This window comes from Halichondria panicea, chromosome 16, assembly GCF_963675165.1.
Source record: "Halichondria panicea chromosome 16, odHalPani1.1, whole genome shotgun sequence".
Classification (NCBI taxonomy): domain Eukaryota; kingdom Metazoa; phylum Porifera; class Demospongiae; order Suberitida; family Halichondriidae; genus Halichondria; species Halichondria panicea.
The window spans coordinates 118,685-137,676 of record NC_087392.1 but is presented as its reverse complement, the minus strand read 5'-3'; the positions used below and the strand labels follow the sequence as shown (position 1 = coordinate 137,676).

The following is an 18,992-nucleotide window of genomic DNA, read 5'->3' as shown; positions in this document are numbered from 1 at the left end:
ACAATACTTGTACACAATGCCAGCAGCGCAGAAAAAGTCTTTGTTAATACTTCACATAATAACATAATACATAAAATGGACACAATAGAACAATACAATAAGATTCAAGAGTACATGTTATATTGTAACAAGTTCCCAAGAGTTTGTGTGAATATAGATTATGAGATGTGCAGCCACGACTGGGTAGGCAGGAGCATACACAGTGTGCAAATAAAGGCTCTGTCGATTGGATCATGAAACATCTGCACATAGAAAAAGAAGAACATAACTATGAAATATGAAATAGTGGGAGGGGGGATACACACTTGCAAAACATTAACTGGTACGCACACACAAACACACAGGTCAGGGTTCAAAGAAACAGAATAATTATTACAATGTACAGTAGGTTGGGATTCAGTGTAACTTACAGCTACAAGTTGATTCAGCAAGCCGTCTCTCAACCTGGTCATGACTGAACTTGACAAAAGCATCGTATTGCTCTGAGAAACAAGATATGTGAAATACACACACACACATCAATAGGAGTGCTCACCAGAGAGTTTGGTGACTAGTACTCTGTCATACTCGACTCTGACCTGCTCCTCTCTCTCCTTGAGCATCCTCTGACACACAGTGGTTACCTGTAGTGTACAGGCATTTATACGCACATCATCTCCACAAAATCTAGTCACGGTACAATAAACACATAATTATGATGCACATCATGATAGCACTGCACACACACACACACACACACACACACCTGTCTGAGTGTAAAGAGGGGCTGTTCTCTGGATCCAGTTGAGGCCACACCGACTGTCGAAGAGTCCATGGTCTTACGACGTTGCAATCTCTTCAGCTCTTGTTCCAACTGTGCCACTAGTTTTCCTGTAATGAACACCTTATAAGTACCGTACACACAGGACACACACACCCAATCACCACTGACTAGGTACGTAGGTAACTCTACACACTTGTATAAATGTTAGAAATATCACCACTGTAAGGTACGTGGTAGCATTGCCATGAATATGAACGTACCAGTGGGCAAGGGTGGGGTGGCATGAATGAAGGGCGAGACTGTGCCGGTTGTCGACGGTCCACTTTCTTCATCCACCTCAAGTTTCCTCTTGACTCTCTTGACTACCCTACTGGACATGGGGCTCCCATAGTGTGAGAACCCTCTGTAACCATCGCCGCGATGGCTGGATCCAGGTGGAGTTGTCGGGAAGAAACTAGGCCCACAACGTTTTCTCTTAGACACGGGCTCGTGTTCCACGGCATGGGGACTTCCGAGCACATCTATGGGTCGTTTCAAAGTCACACAAGCCATTTTCAGAGTGCCAAACACAGCCGATAACGCGTTCCTTCTCCTCACAAGTGTTTGAAATGTCAGCGTGTATTTGATGGTTTATTACTATACTGTACTGGGGTGTACACGGTATGACATCACCACTTTGTGGTAAGAGCATCAGATCAAAATGCGATAATCTTACCAACTGATAATGACTAATTATACTTAATGACCCTTTACCAGACACAATATACAATTACTGTAAGTGATGATCCTTACCAGCTATCAACAATATACATGTATCTTTACCAATTACAGAAAATAGTGACCGGGTTGCCTATATACAGAGTTTCTACATCCTAAGAAACACTGTCCATTAAATCCAATAGATCATCATCATCGTATGGTCCTGGAGAAAAAATGATGCAAGTAATTTGTGTATACTGTACACGTTGTACTCTCTACCTTGTGCAGTATCCTGGACTGTTAGATCTTGCATGATTTTATGAAGCTCGTCCTTTCCTTTCTGCAAGCACATACTAAACTATCATGACATGTAAGAGATATAAACACACGACGTACCTTTGAAGGACTAATCTGAACCACAGTAACGGAAGATCTGTACATAGGAATTTAGAGTAATACATAATTGCTGAGGGAACTATAAAAGTATTTTCTAATTTAGCCGTACCATGGATTATAGCCCATGGTCCAAAGCCGAAAAATGACAAATTAGGGCCGCGACGAAATTTTGGATTGAAACACATCATTTGAAAGGAATTTTTCTAAGCTTTCAGAAAATCCTAACATTTTTGACATTGGATCAACTGTACTCAAGTTATGGCTGTTGAAAGACACCCCCTCCCCCTCCGTTTAATCAATGATTTTGGGAATCTTTCAGCTGCCATAACTTGAATTCTGTGGATTGAAAGTCAAAATTTTTATGGTTTTCTGAAAGCTTAGAAAGAGATCTTTCAAATGGAACGATCAAAATTGATATTCGAGAGATAAAAGTATTTTCTAATTTAGCCGACCATGGATTATATATAGCCCATGGTCCAAAGCCGAAAAATAACAAATTAGGGCCGCGACGAAATTTTGGATTGAAACACATCATTTGAAAGGAATTTTTCTAAGCTTTCAGAAAATCCTAACATTTTTGACATTGGATCAACTGTACTCAAGTTATGGCTGTTGAAAGACACCCCCTCCCCTTCTGTTTAATCAATGATTTTGGGAATCTTTCAGCTGCCATAACTTGAATTCTGTGGATTGAAAGTCAAAATTTTTATGGTTTTCTGAAAGCTTAGAAAGAGATCTTTCAAATGGAACGATCAAAATTGATATTCGAGAGATAAAAGTATTTTCTAATTTAGCCGACCATGGATTATAGCCCATGGTCCAAAGCCGAAAAATGACAAATTAGGGCCGCGACGAAATTTTGGATTGAAACACATCATTTGAAAGGAATTTTTCTAAGCTTTCAGAAATCCTAACATTTTTGACATTGGATCAACTGTACTCAAGTTATGGCTGTTGAAAGACACCCCCTCCCCACCGTTTAATCAATGATTTTGGGAATCTTTCAGCTGCCATAACTTGAATTCTGTGGATTGAAAGTCAAAATTTTTATGGTTTTCTGAAAGCTTAGAAAGGGATCTTTCAAATGGAACGATCAAAATTGATATTCGAGAGATAAATTTACTTGTTTTTCTTGGATGGCCTGTCTTGTTCATTGTCATCAGGGAACAACTGGAGCCTGAAACTGTCCTCTGAAATACAGCAATACATTATTATATTCCATACACGTGCACTGTGCTGACACCATGGCTACTATATATAGAGCTAGGGACCACCACTCACCAGAGGAGGGAGGTTCCCTGATGCCCATAATCAGTTTCTCCAACAGCTGTAGCTCAGCCCTCATCACTGGATCACCATCAGACTTGGGAGCCTGTACACAACACACAGGGTTATGGTGTACCATGCAGGCAATGTTAGGGTCACCTGTGGAGCTGTGTCCTCATCATGTGGCTCATCCCTAGACTCCTTGTCTGACTCAGACACACTGTCAGCTGCATACCTGCATACACACAACGAGTCTACTATCATGAGCTAGTAAGTTACTAGTGCTCTCACATGTTAGTTCCAAGAGTGATGACCCTGTTCCCTACAATCTCCCATGATCCAGCTTCCTCCGCTGCTTCGTATAACGCCAGCGAGGCAAAGTCCTCCTCACTCACCTTTGCACCATCCTCTCCATAGTACCTGCAGACATGTCATATCATTGATAACATTATTTTGTGTTTAAGGCCTTTTAAAGCTGACCTGATTGTACCAGGGACCTCAAACCCAGACGGCACAGGGCCTCCCATAGAGATGAAGAAACGGCCATTGATTTGCTGGGCATTACTCTTCAAAAACACAGACACCTGCAGATGCAACACAGGTGGTCACTGTATGCTCACTAGTATCACTCACTCTCTTGTGACTGTCCTGGAAAACTGTCAGTAGTGAATTGCGCAGAAGAATGAGGTCAGCTGAGCTGAAGTGCCCGTAATGCTGTGGCAATGTATGAACACCACTATATAGGAGAGCATTGGTACTCACATTCCCGATAGTCTTGCAGGCAGAGTTGAGCATGATGGAGTGATTATCAGAGTCACCAACGAGAGCACGAATAGTATCCAAGTGGTTGAGGGTGACCAGGATCACATCTTCAGCTCGTCTGCACAGAAGTATCTGCAGTAAGCGTTCTATTAGCATACAGGTGTGCATATGTATTGTCCTACCTGATACTTCACCGCCATTATCATGAGGTCGTATAGCTGTATATAGGATCAGATGATGATGACACATGATAAGAGTCTCTAGTCACCTTGTCCATAGCAGTGGTGTTGAGCTTCATGATGGAGGCGTGGGCTAACCTATCAAACACTGTCCTCAGAGACTTCTTACTGAACGCCTGCTGTGGACGAAACAGCTCCTTCACACATCGAGCATCAAACATCTGACCCACAATATCCCTCATGACTATGCGGGGAGGGAGTGGGGTTAGGTACAGGTACGTATACTTAAATATAAATTTTGATTACCTTTAACAGATTTCTTTGGAGGAATATTTTGTGCTCTGAGCCTCTGGTCCAGTATGTAGAGCATCTCCCCTCCCAGGTTGAAGAATAGAATAGGCAGAGTGTGTAGGGACATCGTTGAAGGAATGGAGCTAGCTAGAGCTGCAAGGTGCCAACTCTTTATTAAATTTAAATTTTTTGTGTACTTTATTATTCCAAATAACGCCAACATTTTTCGTTTATTTAGAGCACTAATGGGGGTTTCCCTTTAATTCCCACATCAAAATTTCATTCGTACCAGATCTGATTCGTACATTTAGAAACACACTAAGGGATTTACCCTTGATCCTCTTCCAAGAAAGTCATCTTCTTTTAATAATTTACCAAGCTCCAAAGCTTCAACTGTTGTTCCACTAAATGCTGAATGTTTACAACTTCTTCAAGAGTGTTCCTTGAAGAGTCTGATCCCTAACCAGGTGTGTTGAGTGTACACTCAGTGTGTGTGGCATATCATCATACATACTCTCCACCCCTATAGAGCTGCCATGTTGGTGTGCCCCATGTGTAAGGAAGAGTACACCACCAGCGGTGAGAGGCAACCTCGACTCCTCATCGGCTGTGGCCACACATTCTGTCAGAGCTGTCTGGATAACAAGTGCAGCAACATAGAGGGTGTGGCTTGTCCGCAATGCAGTCATGTGACACACGACCCTCATGTACCCAACATCACCATCATGAACTATGTAGCGGCGATTAAAGTAGAACCAGACAAGACGGTCCGCCATCCTCTACCTCTTCCGCAGAAATCCATCTGTCAAAACTGCCGCAAGGAGTTTGCTACTCACATCTGCTTCCAGTGTCTACCCACTGGGTTTATGTTCTGTGCCTCGTGCTGTGAGAGGGAGCACAGTCGACCGTTTGGGCCAGTCAAGGATCACAAACCAAAGGCCATAGGAGCTGTTCGTATCAACACTCCAGTACCAATGTGTCCCGACCATCCTAACCAACCATGCCTCCTCTTCTCCTCTAAGGTTGTGATAGCTACCAGTGTCCGTTCATTGTTTCAACATTACTTGTTACTAAATGCCAGTGTGTTAATTATATGTTTGTTCCTCAGAGTAACAAGTTTGCTTGTGAGCAGTGCAAACGCAGTGGTGTGTGTTCTGATGAGGATCACTACATTCCTATAGAGGATGCGGTGGAGGCAGTCCGCAATGACGTACCCAGTCTAATGCAGCTCATACGAGACAAGGTGGAGGCCATCATCAAGACACGGACTGAGCTAGACTCTTTGCTCAAGAGAGTCGATCAGGAGAAGGTGAGACTGCACACTTCACCACCATTACAATGTGTGTTTTGTAGCCCTTTGAAAGGCGTATGTAACGATGTACAGTAGAACCTCGATTATCCGGACACCTTGGTTCCAGAAGCAGGCCGGATAAGTGAATATGCCGGATAATCGAATAGATAAACCACGCCTTGATCCACCCACTTTATTGATGAACAGCAGTGCCACATGTTGTCTGCGCATGCGCAAAAGAAAAGCAGGCATGTCTCCATGGTAACAGCTGCAACGCGCATGCGCATTTGAGGGACACGCCCATTTTCTGAATTATGTAATCTGATTAAAAAGAAAACTGCCAAGCCGGATAATCGAGGTTCCGGATAATCGAGGGCCGGATAATCGAGGTTCTACTGTATTTACATGACATTGTAGATCAGAGATTGGAAAAGCATGACCGTTGTGTGTTATCAGGTGGTGTTGTACTACCGTATATCTTCTAATTTATCGGACACTTCTAATTACCCCGGACACTCTTGGGCAATTTTCGTTGTTCTAATACAACGGACACTCCAGTACTTTAATATTACATTTGTTCTAAATATCCGGACAATACCTTGAAAAGTTGAGTTACATTCATAGACGGCAAGTAAGACTTAGAGTGCTGCAGTTAGATAGCTTTGAGTAGCTAGTTTTAGATAGCTAGTGCAACTATTCAGTCGTACCCTGTTCTATTAAACTTAGCTAGCTCGCATGCAGCTGCTTTTTTGTTCGGACACTTCGCGTGCTCTATAAAAATCTGTTCCAATTATACCCGGACAATTTTCAAAATAATTATTTTTTGCTGTCCGATAACTTAGAAGATATACGGTATTAGCCTTGAAGATCTTTCTGATGGGCCTGTTTTGATAGCGAGTGCTTATAACTTGAGTTAGAATTTTGTGTGGATATAACAAGTTCTGTATTATGCATGACTTGCCCCCCTCAGATGCGAGCCTTGGACCGTGTCAATGTAGACTTCAGCACATTGGAGATGGCTCTAAAGAAGAGGCTGGCTGAAGTGACAGGACTCATTGAGCAAGAGGTGTGTGATGATTACCATGGCGTTCGTTTGTGGTGGTATGATTTCTGTTGTATATGACGCGTGAATGTGGTTTAATTGTGTGCATACAGCATAATTATGTACATCTAGCGTTGAATGGAGCACTTTTGAACGGTCATAACTTTAGTTCAGTTGGTCCAATAATGTTAATTTTGTGATTTTCTGAAAGCTTAGAGAGAGACCTTTCAGATAATGTGTTAAAAAAATCAGAAGTCTATTTTTGGCCTGTTTTCGACAAATACCATGGCCCATGGTATTTTCCCGAAAATATGGCCCGTTTCAAATTTGGGATTTGAGCATATAATCTGATAGAGCTCCTTCTAAGCTTTCAGACAATCATAAAATCGTTGAATTTGGACCATCATAACTCTAGTTACAGAGCCGATTCTAGTAGTTTCGACACAAGGATATGATAATAATTATACTGGAACTTCACTTGACCTATTTTTCACAGGCCCACTTTCAAAAGAAATCTCTGCTAGAGCAACAAGAGAGCCTAGAGCTTGCTCAGGGGAATGCCGACACAGCAATTGTCCGTGGCAACTGGCTCCTTCAGATGACCGACTACAATCATCTACAACAAGCCGAGAACACTCTGAGCCGCATGCGAGCACAACTCATGGATGAAGACCTACCTCTGTACCAAGCAGCTGTCACCACTGGAGAGATCCCAGTCTACCTACCCCCTGACCTGCTCACTACTATTGAAACCCTCGGCTGTATTGGAGGGGGGAGAGTGCCCTCTCGACTGATCACAGAGATTAACTGTGGCCTGCTTATGCTCAAGTGGGAGCAAACACATCTGGATGCTGCTGAAAAGTACGAGATTCGATACACGCCCGTCGAAGAGGAGGATAGCGACCCCGTTTCCATGGTGACTGGCGATTACTCGAAATACATGGACAACTTTCCACGTTCGATTGATTCCATACCAGCCACGGTTACTCAGACGCTCGTCAGTGGGATCATGCCTATGAAGAAATATGGTTTCCGTATTCGCTCACTCAATATTGCCGGGTGGGGTATTTGGAGTCAACCTGTTGTGGGGGCGATGCCGGGGTTTCCCCTGACCATAGAGTACACTGGGCAGATTGTCGAGCTAGAGATACCGTGGACTGGACGCTATCGCATCACAGCTCGAGGGGCCAAAGCAGCTGACGGTGATGTGAGGAAAGGAGGGCGTGGCGGAATCATTGAGGCCACCTTCCAACTAACCAAGTGAGTATTATTATATCCTGCTAATCAATAAACTGTAGACGCCCGTAACTTGTGTGTCAATTTAGGTTATTAGTCAACTTAGATTTCTCATCATGTAATCATCAATGAATGCTGTCCCCCCCCTACATGTGCATGCAGATATGACAAGCTGATCATCTTGTGTGGTGGCATGTCTGAGAAGGTGTTGTCCTCCACCGGTGGTGGTGGAGGAACGTTTGTATCACTCCAGAAGCGCTCTCACTGCCTCATTGTTGCCGGGGGCGGGGGTGGAACAAGAGGACATGACTCTGATGACTATGACGGCAGAGATGCTAACGTGATGAGTGACGAGGGATTGGACAGTCTTGGACAGCAATGGGCTGAGGGCGGGGCTGGGGGAGGGGCTGGAAAGGATGCAAACTACTCGGCTCCATGCTGGGGCTTTGGAGGAGCAGGCTTCAGCTCAAGCTCGTTGAAATCTCAATCGTTTATTAGCGGAGGGAAGGCTGGACAAGGCGGTGGATTTGGTGGAGGTGGTGCCGTGGGCGTGTATGGAGGGGGCGGTGGAGGCGGCTACTCTGGAGGTGGTGGTGGGCGTGGTGGAGGAGGCGGAGGATCATTCATCGCAGAAGATGGAGAGAACCAAAACCGCACTCTCGGGAATTCTGGACACGGATCAGTGACTATTGTAGATGTAGCTGAAGGACAGTGAACACAATTTTAGCAATTTTAGCCTTTATACCATAATTATAATTAATGTGGTTGATTATTACCAGTGTGGTCTGACTAGCCTCGATTCCAGGCCGCTAGAACAAAGGCCTGGAATCGAGGCTAGGACTACGGCATTACGCTAATTTTTTTTCATAGGCTAAAGCAACACGCATGCGCATTGAGGTCTCATCAAAGGGCGTGTCTCTTACAATAAAATAACTCAACACACGTGACTCTTTGCTAGGGGAGTACCCTTTTGATATGTCAATACTGTAGTGTATGTATCGAGTGCTCAGACACTTTCCCGATCTTTCCTGTACTAGTCTGTGAGACCAGCTTCTTCATTGGCTAAGAGGTATGACTATAATCGACCTAGCTTGTGTAGATCAAGCTTTTCATTGAATAATAAATTAATACTGCCCAAATTTCATTCTGTAGATTGAACATCAGTGATTGTAGTGACCACTGCACCTGTGTACGTGTCAGGCACTCCAGGCCAGCCTACAGGACTGGTTGAACATGTCGGGTGAACAAGACGCTCCTGCAGTGAGTGAAGGGTTACCTAGTATTGTACAGATAGGCGTTAGCTATAAATAACTCTCATTTATAATGTGAAGGTATCCTCTGTTACATCATCATACTGTTCTGTGCGTGCCTCTGTAGAACCAACAGGTCCTACAGACTCTCGAGTGTGATATCTGCAACGAGGAGTACGGAGAAGACTTTAACCATGTCCCTCGGATATTGAGATGTGGACACACTCACTGCACCAGATGTCTACAAAACATGATGATGGCCAGGGGGGTCAAGTGTCCTGTATGTGCTCAGCTACACCCGATAGGACACCCTGATATCACTCAACTACCTCCCAACGTGGCTCTGTTTGAGATCCTCCAAACGCGACGTGGTGATTGTCAGGACACTGTATCTCAGCAGCCCCTCTGTGATGTGTGCCATGAGCAACCCACCACCATGGTATGCATTGACTGCCAGCCTGGATTCCACTACAGGTTCTGTGAGAAATGTGACAAATTGGAACACGAACGCAACTTTGGACCTGTTAAACGCCACCGTCGTTACCAGGCCAACCAAGTCCCTGCACTCATGACCTTTGTACCCTGTAATCGCCACGGAGATAGAAGGGCAGTCTACTACTCTGAGAGCCGCAAAGAGTTTGCTTGCAACGCTTGTGAAGTGCAATCTGATTGGATATTTCGATCTGAACATTTCGAGCTGATTCCAGAATGTGCCAAGAAGGTGCGTGCTAGTGTCCAGAGACTGTATCAGACAGGAGGGAACATCATCGGAAGTTTAGCTGCCTCAAAAGTTAATATTGATGCCATACTCAAGCAGCTAGGACCGTCAGCTTCTACTGCTAAAGCTAACATTTCTAGTCAGTTTGCAGAGATTATCAGCCGAATACAGTCCCGACAGCAAAAGCTACTGAATCAAGTGGATAAGGAGGTACTGTGTGTGTGTGTGTGTTCACTTTGCGTGTGGGAACAGCTGTTATTGAGTGGTTTCAGTGTGTCCTCAGATGTTAGCACATCCTGCACTAAGGCCTGTCCCTGTATGTACAGATGTACTTGTATTGATTACCAAGAAGTGGGAATTCCTGATATCAGTATTGTCTCTATGAATGTGGCATATTACTGTGTGCCTAATAAGGAATGTGGTATGCACTGTAAAGCCTTATGTATCAACTCTCTTGATAAATGATTGATATTCATTTATCGCTCCCCCTTGCAGTATACTGATCGTACCCGATGTCTAGAGCAGCAACTTGTTCTCATCCAAGCCTCGAGTGAGTCATTCAAGAAAGCCCACGATGCACTCAGCAGTCTCACGTCAGCTGACGACAACGATTTCCTCAACTCTTATCATTCCATCGCTGACAATATGGAAACGCTGATACTCGCGGAGGACCGCAGTCTCCTCAATCCACTCACAAGCCATGAAATCCCGTTAGTAATCTCACCAGAAGTTGTCCAAAAGCTTTCGTCCCTGGGTGCTGTGTGTGGGGGGCAGACGCCCACTGAGTTACACGCTAATCCATCCCCTAACAAAAACAACATCCTCTCTCTCTCTTGGGAAACGGGCAAAAATTGTGAAGCAAAGCATTTTGAAATCGAATTTGAGCAGCTTGACAAATATCTCAGCACTGTTTTAAAGAGATCACATGATCAGCTCAAGTTCTCCCAGACTGAGCCACAGTTCCAGAAAGTGGCTGGAACAGAATTGAAAACGTACGTCGATTTCCTCTGCCCCGGATACACATACAGGTTTAAAGTGCGCTCCCAAAACGACGCTGGCTGGGGTATGTGGAGCGAATCAGTCAAGGCAAAATGTGTCGATTTCCCTGTGATGTTTGAGTATACGAAACGCATACATCGCATCTGTATACCTCTGAGTGCCCACTACCGAATCACTGTTCAAGGAGCTAAAGCTACTGATGGCCAGAATCGAACTGGAGGGAAGGGAGCTATTATTTCTGCCACGTTTTCTCTGAAGCAAGGCGACATTCTCATCTTCCTGTGTGGGGGTATGTCTCAACGACACGAGTACAGCTCTGGAGGTGGGGGAGGTTCCTTTGTGGCACTCAATGACATCACTCAGGCAAGTTATTGAAACATTTGTATTTAAAGGAAATGTTTGTATTCTGATCCCTTATCTTGCTTTCATTCATGTAACTATTGTTGTGTTCTCACACTTTGTTGTCATAATTTTACCTCCATTTTCCATTCTTCCCAACATACAGGAGAATCTACTGATTGTTGCCGGGGGAGGTGGGGGAACTCGTGGAAGAGACGATGGCGACTACAACGGCTCTGATGCTAGTCTTGAAGTCGATGGAATGGATGGTCTCGGTCTTGAAAGCGCAAAAGGTGGTCGCAACGGAGAGGCTGGTGAAGATGCTGACTTGGCTAAATTCACTGGCCCACCCTGGGGATATGGTGGAGCCGGAGCATTGAAGAATGCGTCAACAGCTGATAGTTTTCTCAGTGGAGGCAAGGGCGGTCGAAACGGTGGATTTGGTGGTGGAGGTAGTGCTGGCTCCTGGGGTGGCGGTGGTGGGGGTGGCTACTCCGGTGGAGGTGGTGGGCGTGGTGGAGGGGGCGGAGGAAGCTTTGTGAGAAATGGTGCTACTGATGTTGAGAAGCAAGTTGGAAACGAGGGTGATGGTTGTATTGTTGTTGAGGTGGCCGATCCTCCGTACCCTCTCGGTAGTCACACTGGTAGCTCTGGATATCTCACACCTGATACTCGTGCTCTGCATAGCTATCCCTCGACTGCAAGCAGCACTGGGAGCAATGGCAGCGCTGGAAGCAAATTCGTATCTCAGTCGTCAACTCTCTCGTCTCGAGCCAGCAGTGATGACATTCTTACGGACTTTAGTGATAAACCTCGTCCCATGCAACCCATCATCGAGTCTCGCCCACTGACTGATCAAACTGCTGATGCCACACCGCTCACCTTTCAAGTTTCTGACAGTGTAACTCAATCACCTGCCGAATTTATTTCTGAAATTATCAATTCCAATTCGATCAGTACACTAACCAACCCTCCGGAAACGTTGACGCCTGTTCAAGAGATTTTTGAGAGAGTATTACAACAACCTCTTGAAGGAGCCGATTTCGTCCACTCGAATGAACAGCCACGAGGTGAAGAGATTGTGGCTAACTACCAGCAGGGGGCACAGCCTCAGGGGCAGTACGCACAGCCTCAGGGGCAGTCCTCTCAACCATCTATACGATACACAGAGCCTGTGTACACACCGTCTACCCTCCACTCCTCGAACTCTGTACCTGTCACGATGAACCAGATGATGCCTTATCCTCCTGCCTCAGTCATATTCGGCCAACCGGGACCCCCTCCTGACTTGAACTCCTCACGGACAGATTTCCACGTACTCTCTAATTCAAGTACTCAGCACCCCTCTCAGCCTTGAGCCAATGTCCCGGGCGAAATTCGATTGTTTTGATCTAAAAAGATTATGTGATTGCAACTGCAATGATTTGTCCTCTGCTGAGGATAATTGGGTGACGTATTCATTTCTGCACCTGTTCCAATTTTGGTGCTGCTGTTCCCCTTAGCGACTGTTTAGTAGGTCGAACTCTCATTGAACTATTTGAACTATTAGCTGTGTGTGTGTATAACATGTATTGTCTGCATGCTAAGCATGTTTTGTGTATTTGTATTGTATGTCAATACTTTATTTCTTGTGGCATAAATAATTATTAATTTTCTGAATTTGACCAGGCATTATAATTGTTTATAGTGGGTGTGCCTTTTACGTCATTCATCACAGTTAACATTCGAGGGCGGCTACGTCATATAGCACAGTGAAGCGCACGCGCAGTTGTGCAGCATGAGGAAGTAAAAATTTGCATTCTTTTGTTGTATTACTTTATAGACCCCCCATTATCTGTGTATACCTCCTTATCTACTGTGTTTATTGTTATTTTGGAAATTTCCAGGTTGGTGTCCTAGCCACAGCTAATAGATTATAGCTCAAGGCATAAGTTTGCTCAGTTTAATTACAGATTTGTTACAGTAACAAATAGTTGTGTGTGTGTGCCTAGGATGATCTCTGGGAGAGGTGATTCTCTGGACAGATATCTCACAGACTTGATCTGTCGAGACAAGAAGAGCGAGCTCACTAAGAAGTGGGTGAATCCAGACCATGAAATTAGACAGAAAGCACTTCAACTGTTCCCAGAGGCCTGTGAGAACCATCATGTGTTTGATCGCTCCACTGAAGAACATCCTAAAACAAGAGTGACAATTCGCTCCATCAAGGGTACAAAATATGATAGCTTATTTGATGAAAATTCCCTTGCTGTGTATGCTGGAGGACCTGGTAGTATGATGGGTGCAGCTTTGAACAGTACTCTCTCAGGACCACAGCAAAAGGTCATGTTTGTCACCTATGATTTCAAGTACTCCAATGCTCGATCTAGCTCCTACTTTTATACGGTATCCAAAGGCACCTCTGTCAGCAATGACAGTTTGTTGAGGCCTCCAACCATTCTTTACCATTTTTTGCATCGCCTGATGTTATCTAACAAGGGGCTTGAGGCTGAAGCAAGGAAGCTGAGCTATTTGAAAGTCGACTTATCCCTGAAGGGAATATTCTCAAGTGCATCAAATTGCCTCAACACAGCAAGTATTCTTTCCCGTGCCTTTTACCACACTTACCGCAATGTGATCATCGATTCTATCAGTCCTGCAAACACAGATTGGGCTCATAGTAGGAATTATGCAAGATGCTCTGTTCCTATTTTTCGATATCTAGAAGATGTTGGTGAGAGTGTCGGTCTTACTAGCCACACTCCTAGTGGGAAACCATCCCTGCTTGTTGATACAGAAACTGAGCTTGGCCCGTCAAAATCACTCCACCTCGAGTTCGATAAAGAAGGGGCACAACTTGTTCAGAAAGAAAACAGAGATCTTGTGATTACTAACCAAATTGCGTCCAAAGAGATGTCTCCTTCGGATATCTCCGCTGCATTGGGAGAGCCAGGAGAGATTGACAGTGATCTCACAGCCTTTGTTTATCCGGAAGATGGTCGTATCAGTTCTGACATGAATGTCACCCTCCGCAGCATTGTGGAAAAAACTGGTAACACCTGGAGTGAGGGGGTGGCTGTTGACAGTGTGTACATCGATGAAAATGGAGTCAGGGGAGTTTTGTTTCAGAGTGTCAACACAGGGAAGAAGTGGTATCAGCCATGCTCCAGTGTGGTCCTCTCTCTTGGCTATTCTGCTGTGTACGAATTTGAACAGCCTCGACAAGCTACATCAGCCAGGATTTTGTCTTATCCAAGAAATATCATTTCTCTCGTTAAGTGGAAATTTGGTCTATCTTCGCCTGTGCCAAGCATAACTACAGCTGCAGGATGCTCTGGATATTTCCTCATGAAAGGAAAGATTGCAATCATTGGAGCTCACAACTCACACTGGACGGAGGTGGCCTACTCTCCTCAAGAAGATCTCACTCTGGGTAAACTAACTGGAGGTGGAAACCTTGGCTCAGAATATGCAGCAGCTACCTACGCCCTCAACAATCTGGAGCATCTCAGGGCACTCTTCAAAGATCATTTTGTTGATGTCCTTTCAGTCGATAGTTGTCCTCGATCTGTCAATCCCAAAAATGAAGTTCAATTCTACAAACTTGCTCCAGGTTTAGTTGTTTCTGCAGGCCTTGGAGGGACAGGCATGACACAAAGTGGAGCTAATGGAGCCTTGTCCTACCTCTTGGCACACCCAGCAGCATCCTCCAAGGATCTCATCCCTGGCTATCAAGATTTGCTCCAAGCTGCTGCCGCCAGTGATCTTGTGCATGAGCGTACAGCGACCACTCTTCGAGCTCTCAATCTCAAGAGTTCATTTTCAGCTACTGAACTAGTTTCATTTGGAGCAGTTGGTTTGAGCTTGTACTACATTGTGGACTGCTCTATGAGAGTGCGTAAGAGGAGTGTGTTAATATCAAAGCAGCGAGTGTCAAGATTAGTGCTCACTGTGCAAAGAATGATACGTCGTATTCGAATCTGAATCGCATACCCAAAGAACCGGACTGTATAGTTACTTGGTATAATTATATATAGCTAGTCACTAGAAAGTTTTTTTTAGACACAGACAGACTCTACATATATTTTTTAGACGCTAATTATTAGTTATTTTATTTTGGGTACACGTATTCACTGATACGTTGTAGTTGGTGTGTGTGTTGTACAACAGTTTTCTGCAATGATAGCTCTGTGATGCATGAGCAACAATATGGCCATATCACTTATAATATAGAAATGCGGCTAGACTACCTCGCTATTCCGGCCAGACTACCTCGCTATTCCGGCCAAGCTGCACTAGACTACCTCGCTATTCCGGCCAAGCTGCACTAGACTACCTCGCTATTCTGGCCAAGCTGCACTAGACTACCTCGCTATTCCGGCCAAGCTGCACTGTCCCAAGGGTGGCCGGATTAACGAGAGCCAATACTGCAGATCCTGTTTTCATTCCCCCACATTCAACACCTACCCATTACATGTATTTTGACAGATATTATTCTATGAAACTTATCATATTACAGTTTAAAAGCTTATAGGCTAGTGCATAAGAAAGCAGCTTTCAAAGCTACAGCATTACAAGAAAATTATGTTGTGTAGACCTACATCTACATGTAGATAATTGTTAGGCATGCAAAATAAGTGTACCATGGTTTATACAGAGTGTTGGACAACTTTATACTAGCTGCGTAGAATTGTACATGTACAGAAAGCACAATAATTATTATCCGGCAGTAGCTGTAGACATGTATGGCAAAGTGCATGCGCATGCGCAGTAATTATCGTCCTACAGTCATGTTGGCAGGCATGCAATGAAAAGTTTCAAGCGTACACAAAGCATACACACACAAAGCATGCATGAATAACTAAAGCTACAAATTAAATTGTTAATTTATCATTGTTCACTAATCATTATTATTAGAAAGTTTGTTCAATTCCTGTGAAATTCTTCACCCAGGAAAGCATGTTCCTTGTGCTTAGCAAGCAGACCAATCAGATGGCGTAGAGACATCCACCACTGGTCCGTTGGAATTCGATATTTGAAATCAGTTTTTGAAATAAGCTCTTGGAGTGGGACCCTCTGGACTTTGACCCCTTGAAGTCCAATCATGCAAGCAGACTCCTTGCTAGTGGCTCGCACTTTGTTCCCGGCAAAGTTCTTGTTAGCTTCATCGATGAGGAAATCCACTGCATGGGAGGCATACTTAACGCCCAGAATGCGGTCAAACGGACTAGGGGCTTCCCCTTGTTGTAGATGCCCGAGGACAAGGCTGCGGGTAATGAACATTCCTTTGCTCTCCTCGTCGAGTAGCTTGCACAGAAAGTCGGTCGTGAAATTCTCACTGCAATTCTCGTTTCGAATCAAAATTCCATTTTGAAGGCCATCGACAAACTTTCCAATTAGACAAGATATGTCGTTCTGCAGTGTAGCAATCGTAAACTTTTCTTCAAAGATGTACGCAACGTCAGCTCCGCCAGCCAGTGCCACCATGTTGGCAAGGAAACCACAGTAACCACCCATGGTCTCAACCACAAACACTCTTTTGCGACTGGCGTACGCCGATTGTCGGAGGACGTCCATTGCCGAGACGATGACGTTGAGGGATGTGTCGCAGCCGAGACTGAACTCTGTACCCGGGACATTGTTACTAATGGTAGCAGCCACTCCACACAGAGGAATACGAAATGCTGTGTACACTGAGCGAGTTTTCTCCAGCTTGATCAAACTGCTGTACGCCTCAAAACCACCAATGATAAGCAGCCCTTGGATCTTGTACTCTCCAAACTTGGCAGCAATTTCTGGAAGAGTCTTGTCGTCGGGAATATCTCGATTAGTGCCTAATTTGGATCCACCCTGAGATGCCCATCCGTCCACCTCCTTCCAGCACATCGGGCGAACTTTGTCCCCTAGCAATCCAACAAATCCCTCAGAGATCCCCAGGACAGTGTGTCCTTGAAAGAGGAGAAGACGAACAAAGGCCCTCGTACATCCGTTCATTCCGGCAGCTGGAGCTCCAACGTTCATGATGGCAAATGTGAACTTGTGGGAGGTTGGGGAAGAGGGGGACTCACAATTGGAATCATCTGAGCTACCACATGACTCCAATCTCTTGAGGATCTTTCTGCTTCGTCGGAAACTATCTCCGCGAATATTTAGAGCTTGCTTGAAGACACAATCCTTCATAGCCTTGTCAATTGCTCGTGTGCGTCTCACACATTCCATGAGGGGCAGCTGGAAGATCTGGTTGCCTTGGACACCAATCATCATAGAGGGTATCTCACTGGAGGTGCCTAAGAGTGCGAGGGCCGCAGCTGCTCCCATCCTGCAAGAGATGATTCTATCGTAGGCAGAGGGTTTTCCTCCCCTCTGAACGTGCCCTAGGACAGTGATCCTCGTGTCGTGGCCAAGCTTGGTCTCCAGAATCTTCTTGACGTCAGCTGAGGTGATTGGTTTGTTTTTAGAGTCCACTGCTCCCTCGGACATGACCACTAGACTGTGACGACGACCATTTTGACGACAGAAGTCGATCTTGTGACACATGACTTCCTCCCAGCCTGGCTGTGGGGGATTCTCAGGGATAAGCACCCAATCAGCACCTGTGTGGAGGAGAGGGGCAGATTATATTAGCCAAGTAAACCAGTTTAAGCCACAATTATGTTTCCGTGTGTACTTACAAGGATACTTATGCAAACAATAGCAACAATGAATACACTTAATGGTGGTACATAGATCAGTCAATAGGAGAGTGCAAGGTACATGTGACCTATAGTACAGTTACATACTGACATACATAACACGGACCACCAACACTCACCACCAGCTATGGCTGCCATCTGAGCCAGGTAGCCACAGTGACGACCCATCACCTCCAGCACAAAGCTCCTCTGGTGACTAGCGGCTGTGCTCGTGAGACAGTCCAGAGCCTCCATGATCCGGTGTAGACAAGTGTCCGCTCCTATCGTCATATCCGTACCACACATGTCGTTATCAATGGACCCAACCAAACCAACAATGTTCAGATAACCGCACGCAACTGCTTGCTTAGCCGTGATGGTCTTGTCCTCCAGAAGCTTCTTGATATGACCTTTCCATTCCTCCTTGAAGATATTGGCTCCAGTTAAACTTCCATCGCCTCCAATCACAACCAGATTATTGATGCCTCTTTTCACCAAATTCTCACAGGCTTTCAATCGTCCTTCTTTTGTCCGAAACTCCTTACAACGTGCCGTCCCAATAATGGTGCCTCCCATGCAATGGATGCCTGACACATCGTTCCAAGTGATCTCCTTCAACTTCTCGCCACCCTCCACTAAACCTTGGTAACCTTCGTACACTGCATACGATTTCATGTTGTAGTAGATACCCACACGTACGACCGCTCGGAGTGCAGAGTTCATCCCGGGGGAATCCCCTCCACTGGTGAGGACCGCCATGGCACGACCAGCAGCTACTAAACTGCTCTGAGATGGGGAAGAGAACGACACACGAGTTCCGATCAGCTGTGACGTTATCGAATCATTGGCTGCAAACTCATCGAGTAGATCTTGAGACTCCTGTATCTTGAGTGGAGCTATGGGCTCCTGGTGTGACGTGATCTCACTGGTTTCCAACCATGCTATTCCACTGGCTGACTTGTGGATACCGGGCGCAGATAAGTTCTCTGTAGCCAGAGAAGAGGTTGTCTTCAATGGAGTGCTTGTGCTCTTAGGAGAGAGGGACATTTCAAGCAGCTACTTCGGTCACGTCAATAATAGGAGAGACACTCCGATTACATCAACATAACAA

The 18,992-nt window shown here is 45.1% G+C and overlaps 6 protein-coding genes across 6 annotated transcripts; 3 read left to right on the top strand and 3 right to left on the bottom strand.

The window, feature by feature from the left end:
• Positions 1–25: 25 nt before the first annotated feature.
• Positions 26–1,425, bottom strand: LOC135349559 (akirin-2-like). Its single transcript, XM_064548094.1, has 5 exons — positions 1,024–1,425; positions 746–870; positions 536–623; positions 411–482; positions 26–242 (listed from the first exon to the last, which is right to left on the bottom strand). The coding sequence occupies exons 1-5, from the start codon at positions 1,313–1,315 to the stop codon at positions 232–234; spliced, it is 588 nt and encodes a 195-aa protein (XP_064404164.1). The 5' UTR covers positions 1,316–1,425; the 3' UTR covers positions 26–231.
• An 86-nt stretch (positions 1,426–1,511) lies between these two features.
• On the bottom strand, positions 1,512–4,549 carry LOC135349551 (protein OSCP1-like). The gene is made up of 13 exons (XM_064548086.1): positions 4,372–4,549; positions 4,155–4,309; positions 4,069–4,104; positions 3,887–4,018; positions 3,758–3,838; positions 3,605–3,708; positions 3,416–3,544; positions 3,284–3,359; positions 3,140–3,230; positions 2,982–3,048; positions 1,859–1,895; positions 1,742–1,802; positions 1,512–1,685 (listed from the first exon to the last, which is right to left on the bottom strand). Exons 1-13 carry the CDS (start codon positions 4,481–4,483, stop codon positions 1,636–1,638), a joined length of 1,131 nt encoding a protein of 376 aa, XP_064404156.1. The 5' UTR covers positions 4,484–4,549; the 3' UTR covers positions 1,512–1,635.
• A 102-nt stretch (positions 4,550–4,651) lies between these two features.
• LOC135349541 (E3 ubiquitin-protein ligase TRIM36-like) lies at positions 4,652–8,700 on the top strand. The gene is made up of 6 exons (XM_064548074.1): positions 4,652–4,823; positions 4,886–5,378; positions 5,465–5,665; positions 6,618–6,713; positions 7,186–7,949; positions 8,088–8,700. Exons 2-6 carry the CDS (start codon positions 4,893–4,895, stop codon positions 8,638–8,640), a joined length of 2,100 nt encoding a protein of 699 aa, XP_064404144.1. The 5' UTR covers positions 4,652–4,823; positions 4,886–4,892; the 3' UTR covers positions 8,641–8,700.
• A 144-nt stretch (positions 8,701–8,844) lies between these two features.
• Positions 8,845–12,895, top strand: LOC135349535 (uncharacterized). Its single transcript, XM_064548070.1, has 5 exons — positions 8,845–8,994; positions 9,078–9,185; positions 9,303–10,103; positions 10,389–11,255; positions 11,398–12,895. The coding sequence occupies exons 2-5, from the start codon at positions 9,159–9,161 to the stop codon at positions 12,586–12,588; spliced, it is 2,886 nt and encodes a 961-aa protein (XP_064404140.1). The 5' UTR covers positions 8,845–8,994; positions 9,078–9,158; the 3' UTR covers positions 12,589–12,895.
• A 164-nt stretch (positions 12,896–13,059) lies between these two features.
• LOC135349542 (uncharacterized) lies at positions 13,060–15,421 on the top strand. Its single transcript, XM_064548076.1, has 2 exons — positions 13,060–13,117; positions 13,223–15,421. Exon 2 carries the CDS (start codon positions 13,224–13,226, stop codon positions 15,192–15,194), a length of 1,971 nt encoding a protein of 656 aa, XP_064404146.1. The 5' UTR covers positions 13,060–13,117; position 13,223; the 3' UTR covers positions 15,195–15,421.
• A 592-nt stretch (positions 15,422–16,013) lies between these two features.
• Positions 16,014–18,987, bottom strand: LOC135349536 (ATP-dependent 6-phosphofructokinase, muscle type-like). Its single transcript, XM_064548071.1, has 2 exons — positions 18,022–18,987; positions 16,014–17,803 (listed from the first exon to the last, which is right to left on the bottom strand). Exons 1-2 carry the CDS (start codon positions 18,926–18,928, stop codon positions 16,137–16,139), a joined length of 2,574 nt encoding a protein of 857 aa, XP_064404141.1. The 5' UTR covers positions 18,929–18,987; the 3' UTR covers positions 16,014–16,136.
• Between the last annotated feature and the right edge of the window lie 5 nt (positions 18,988–18,992).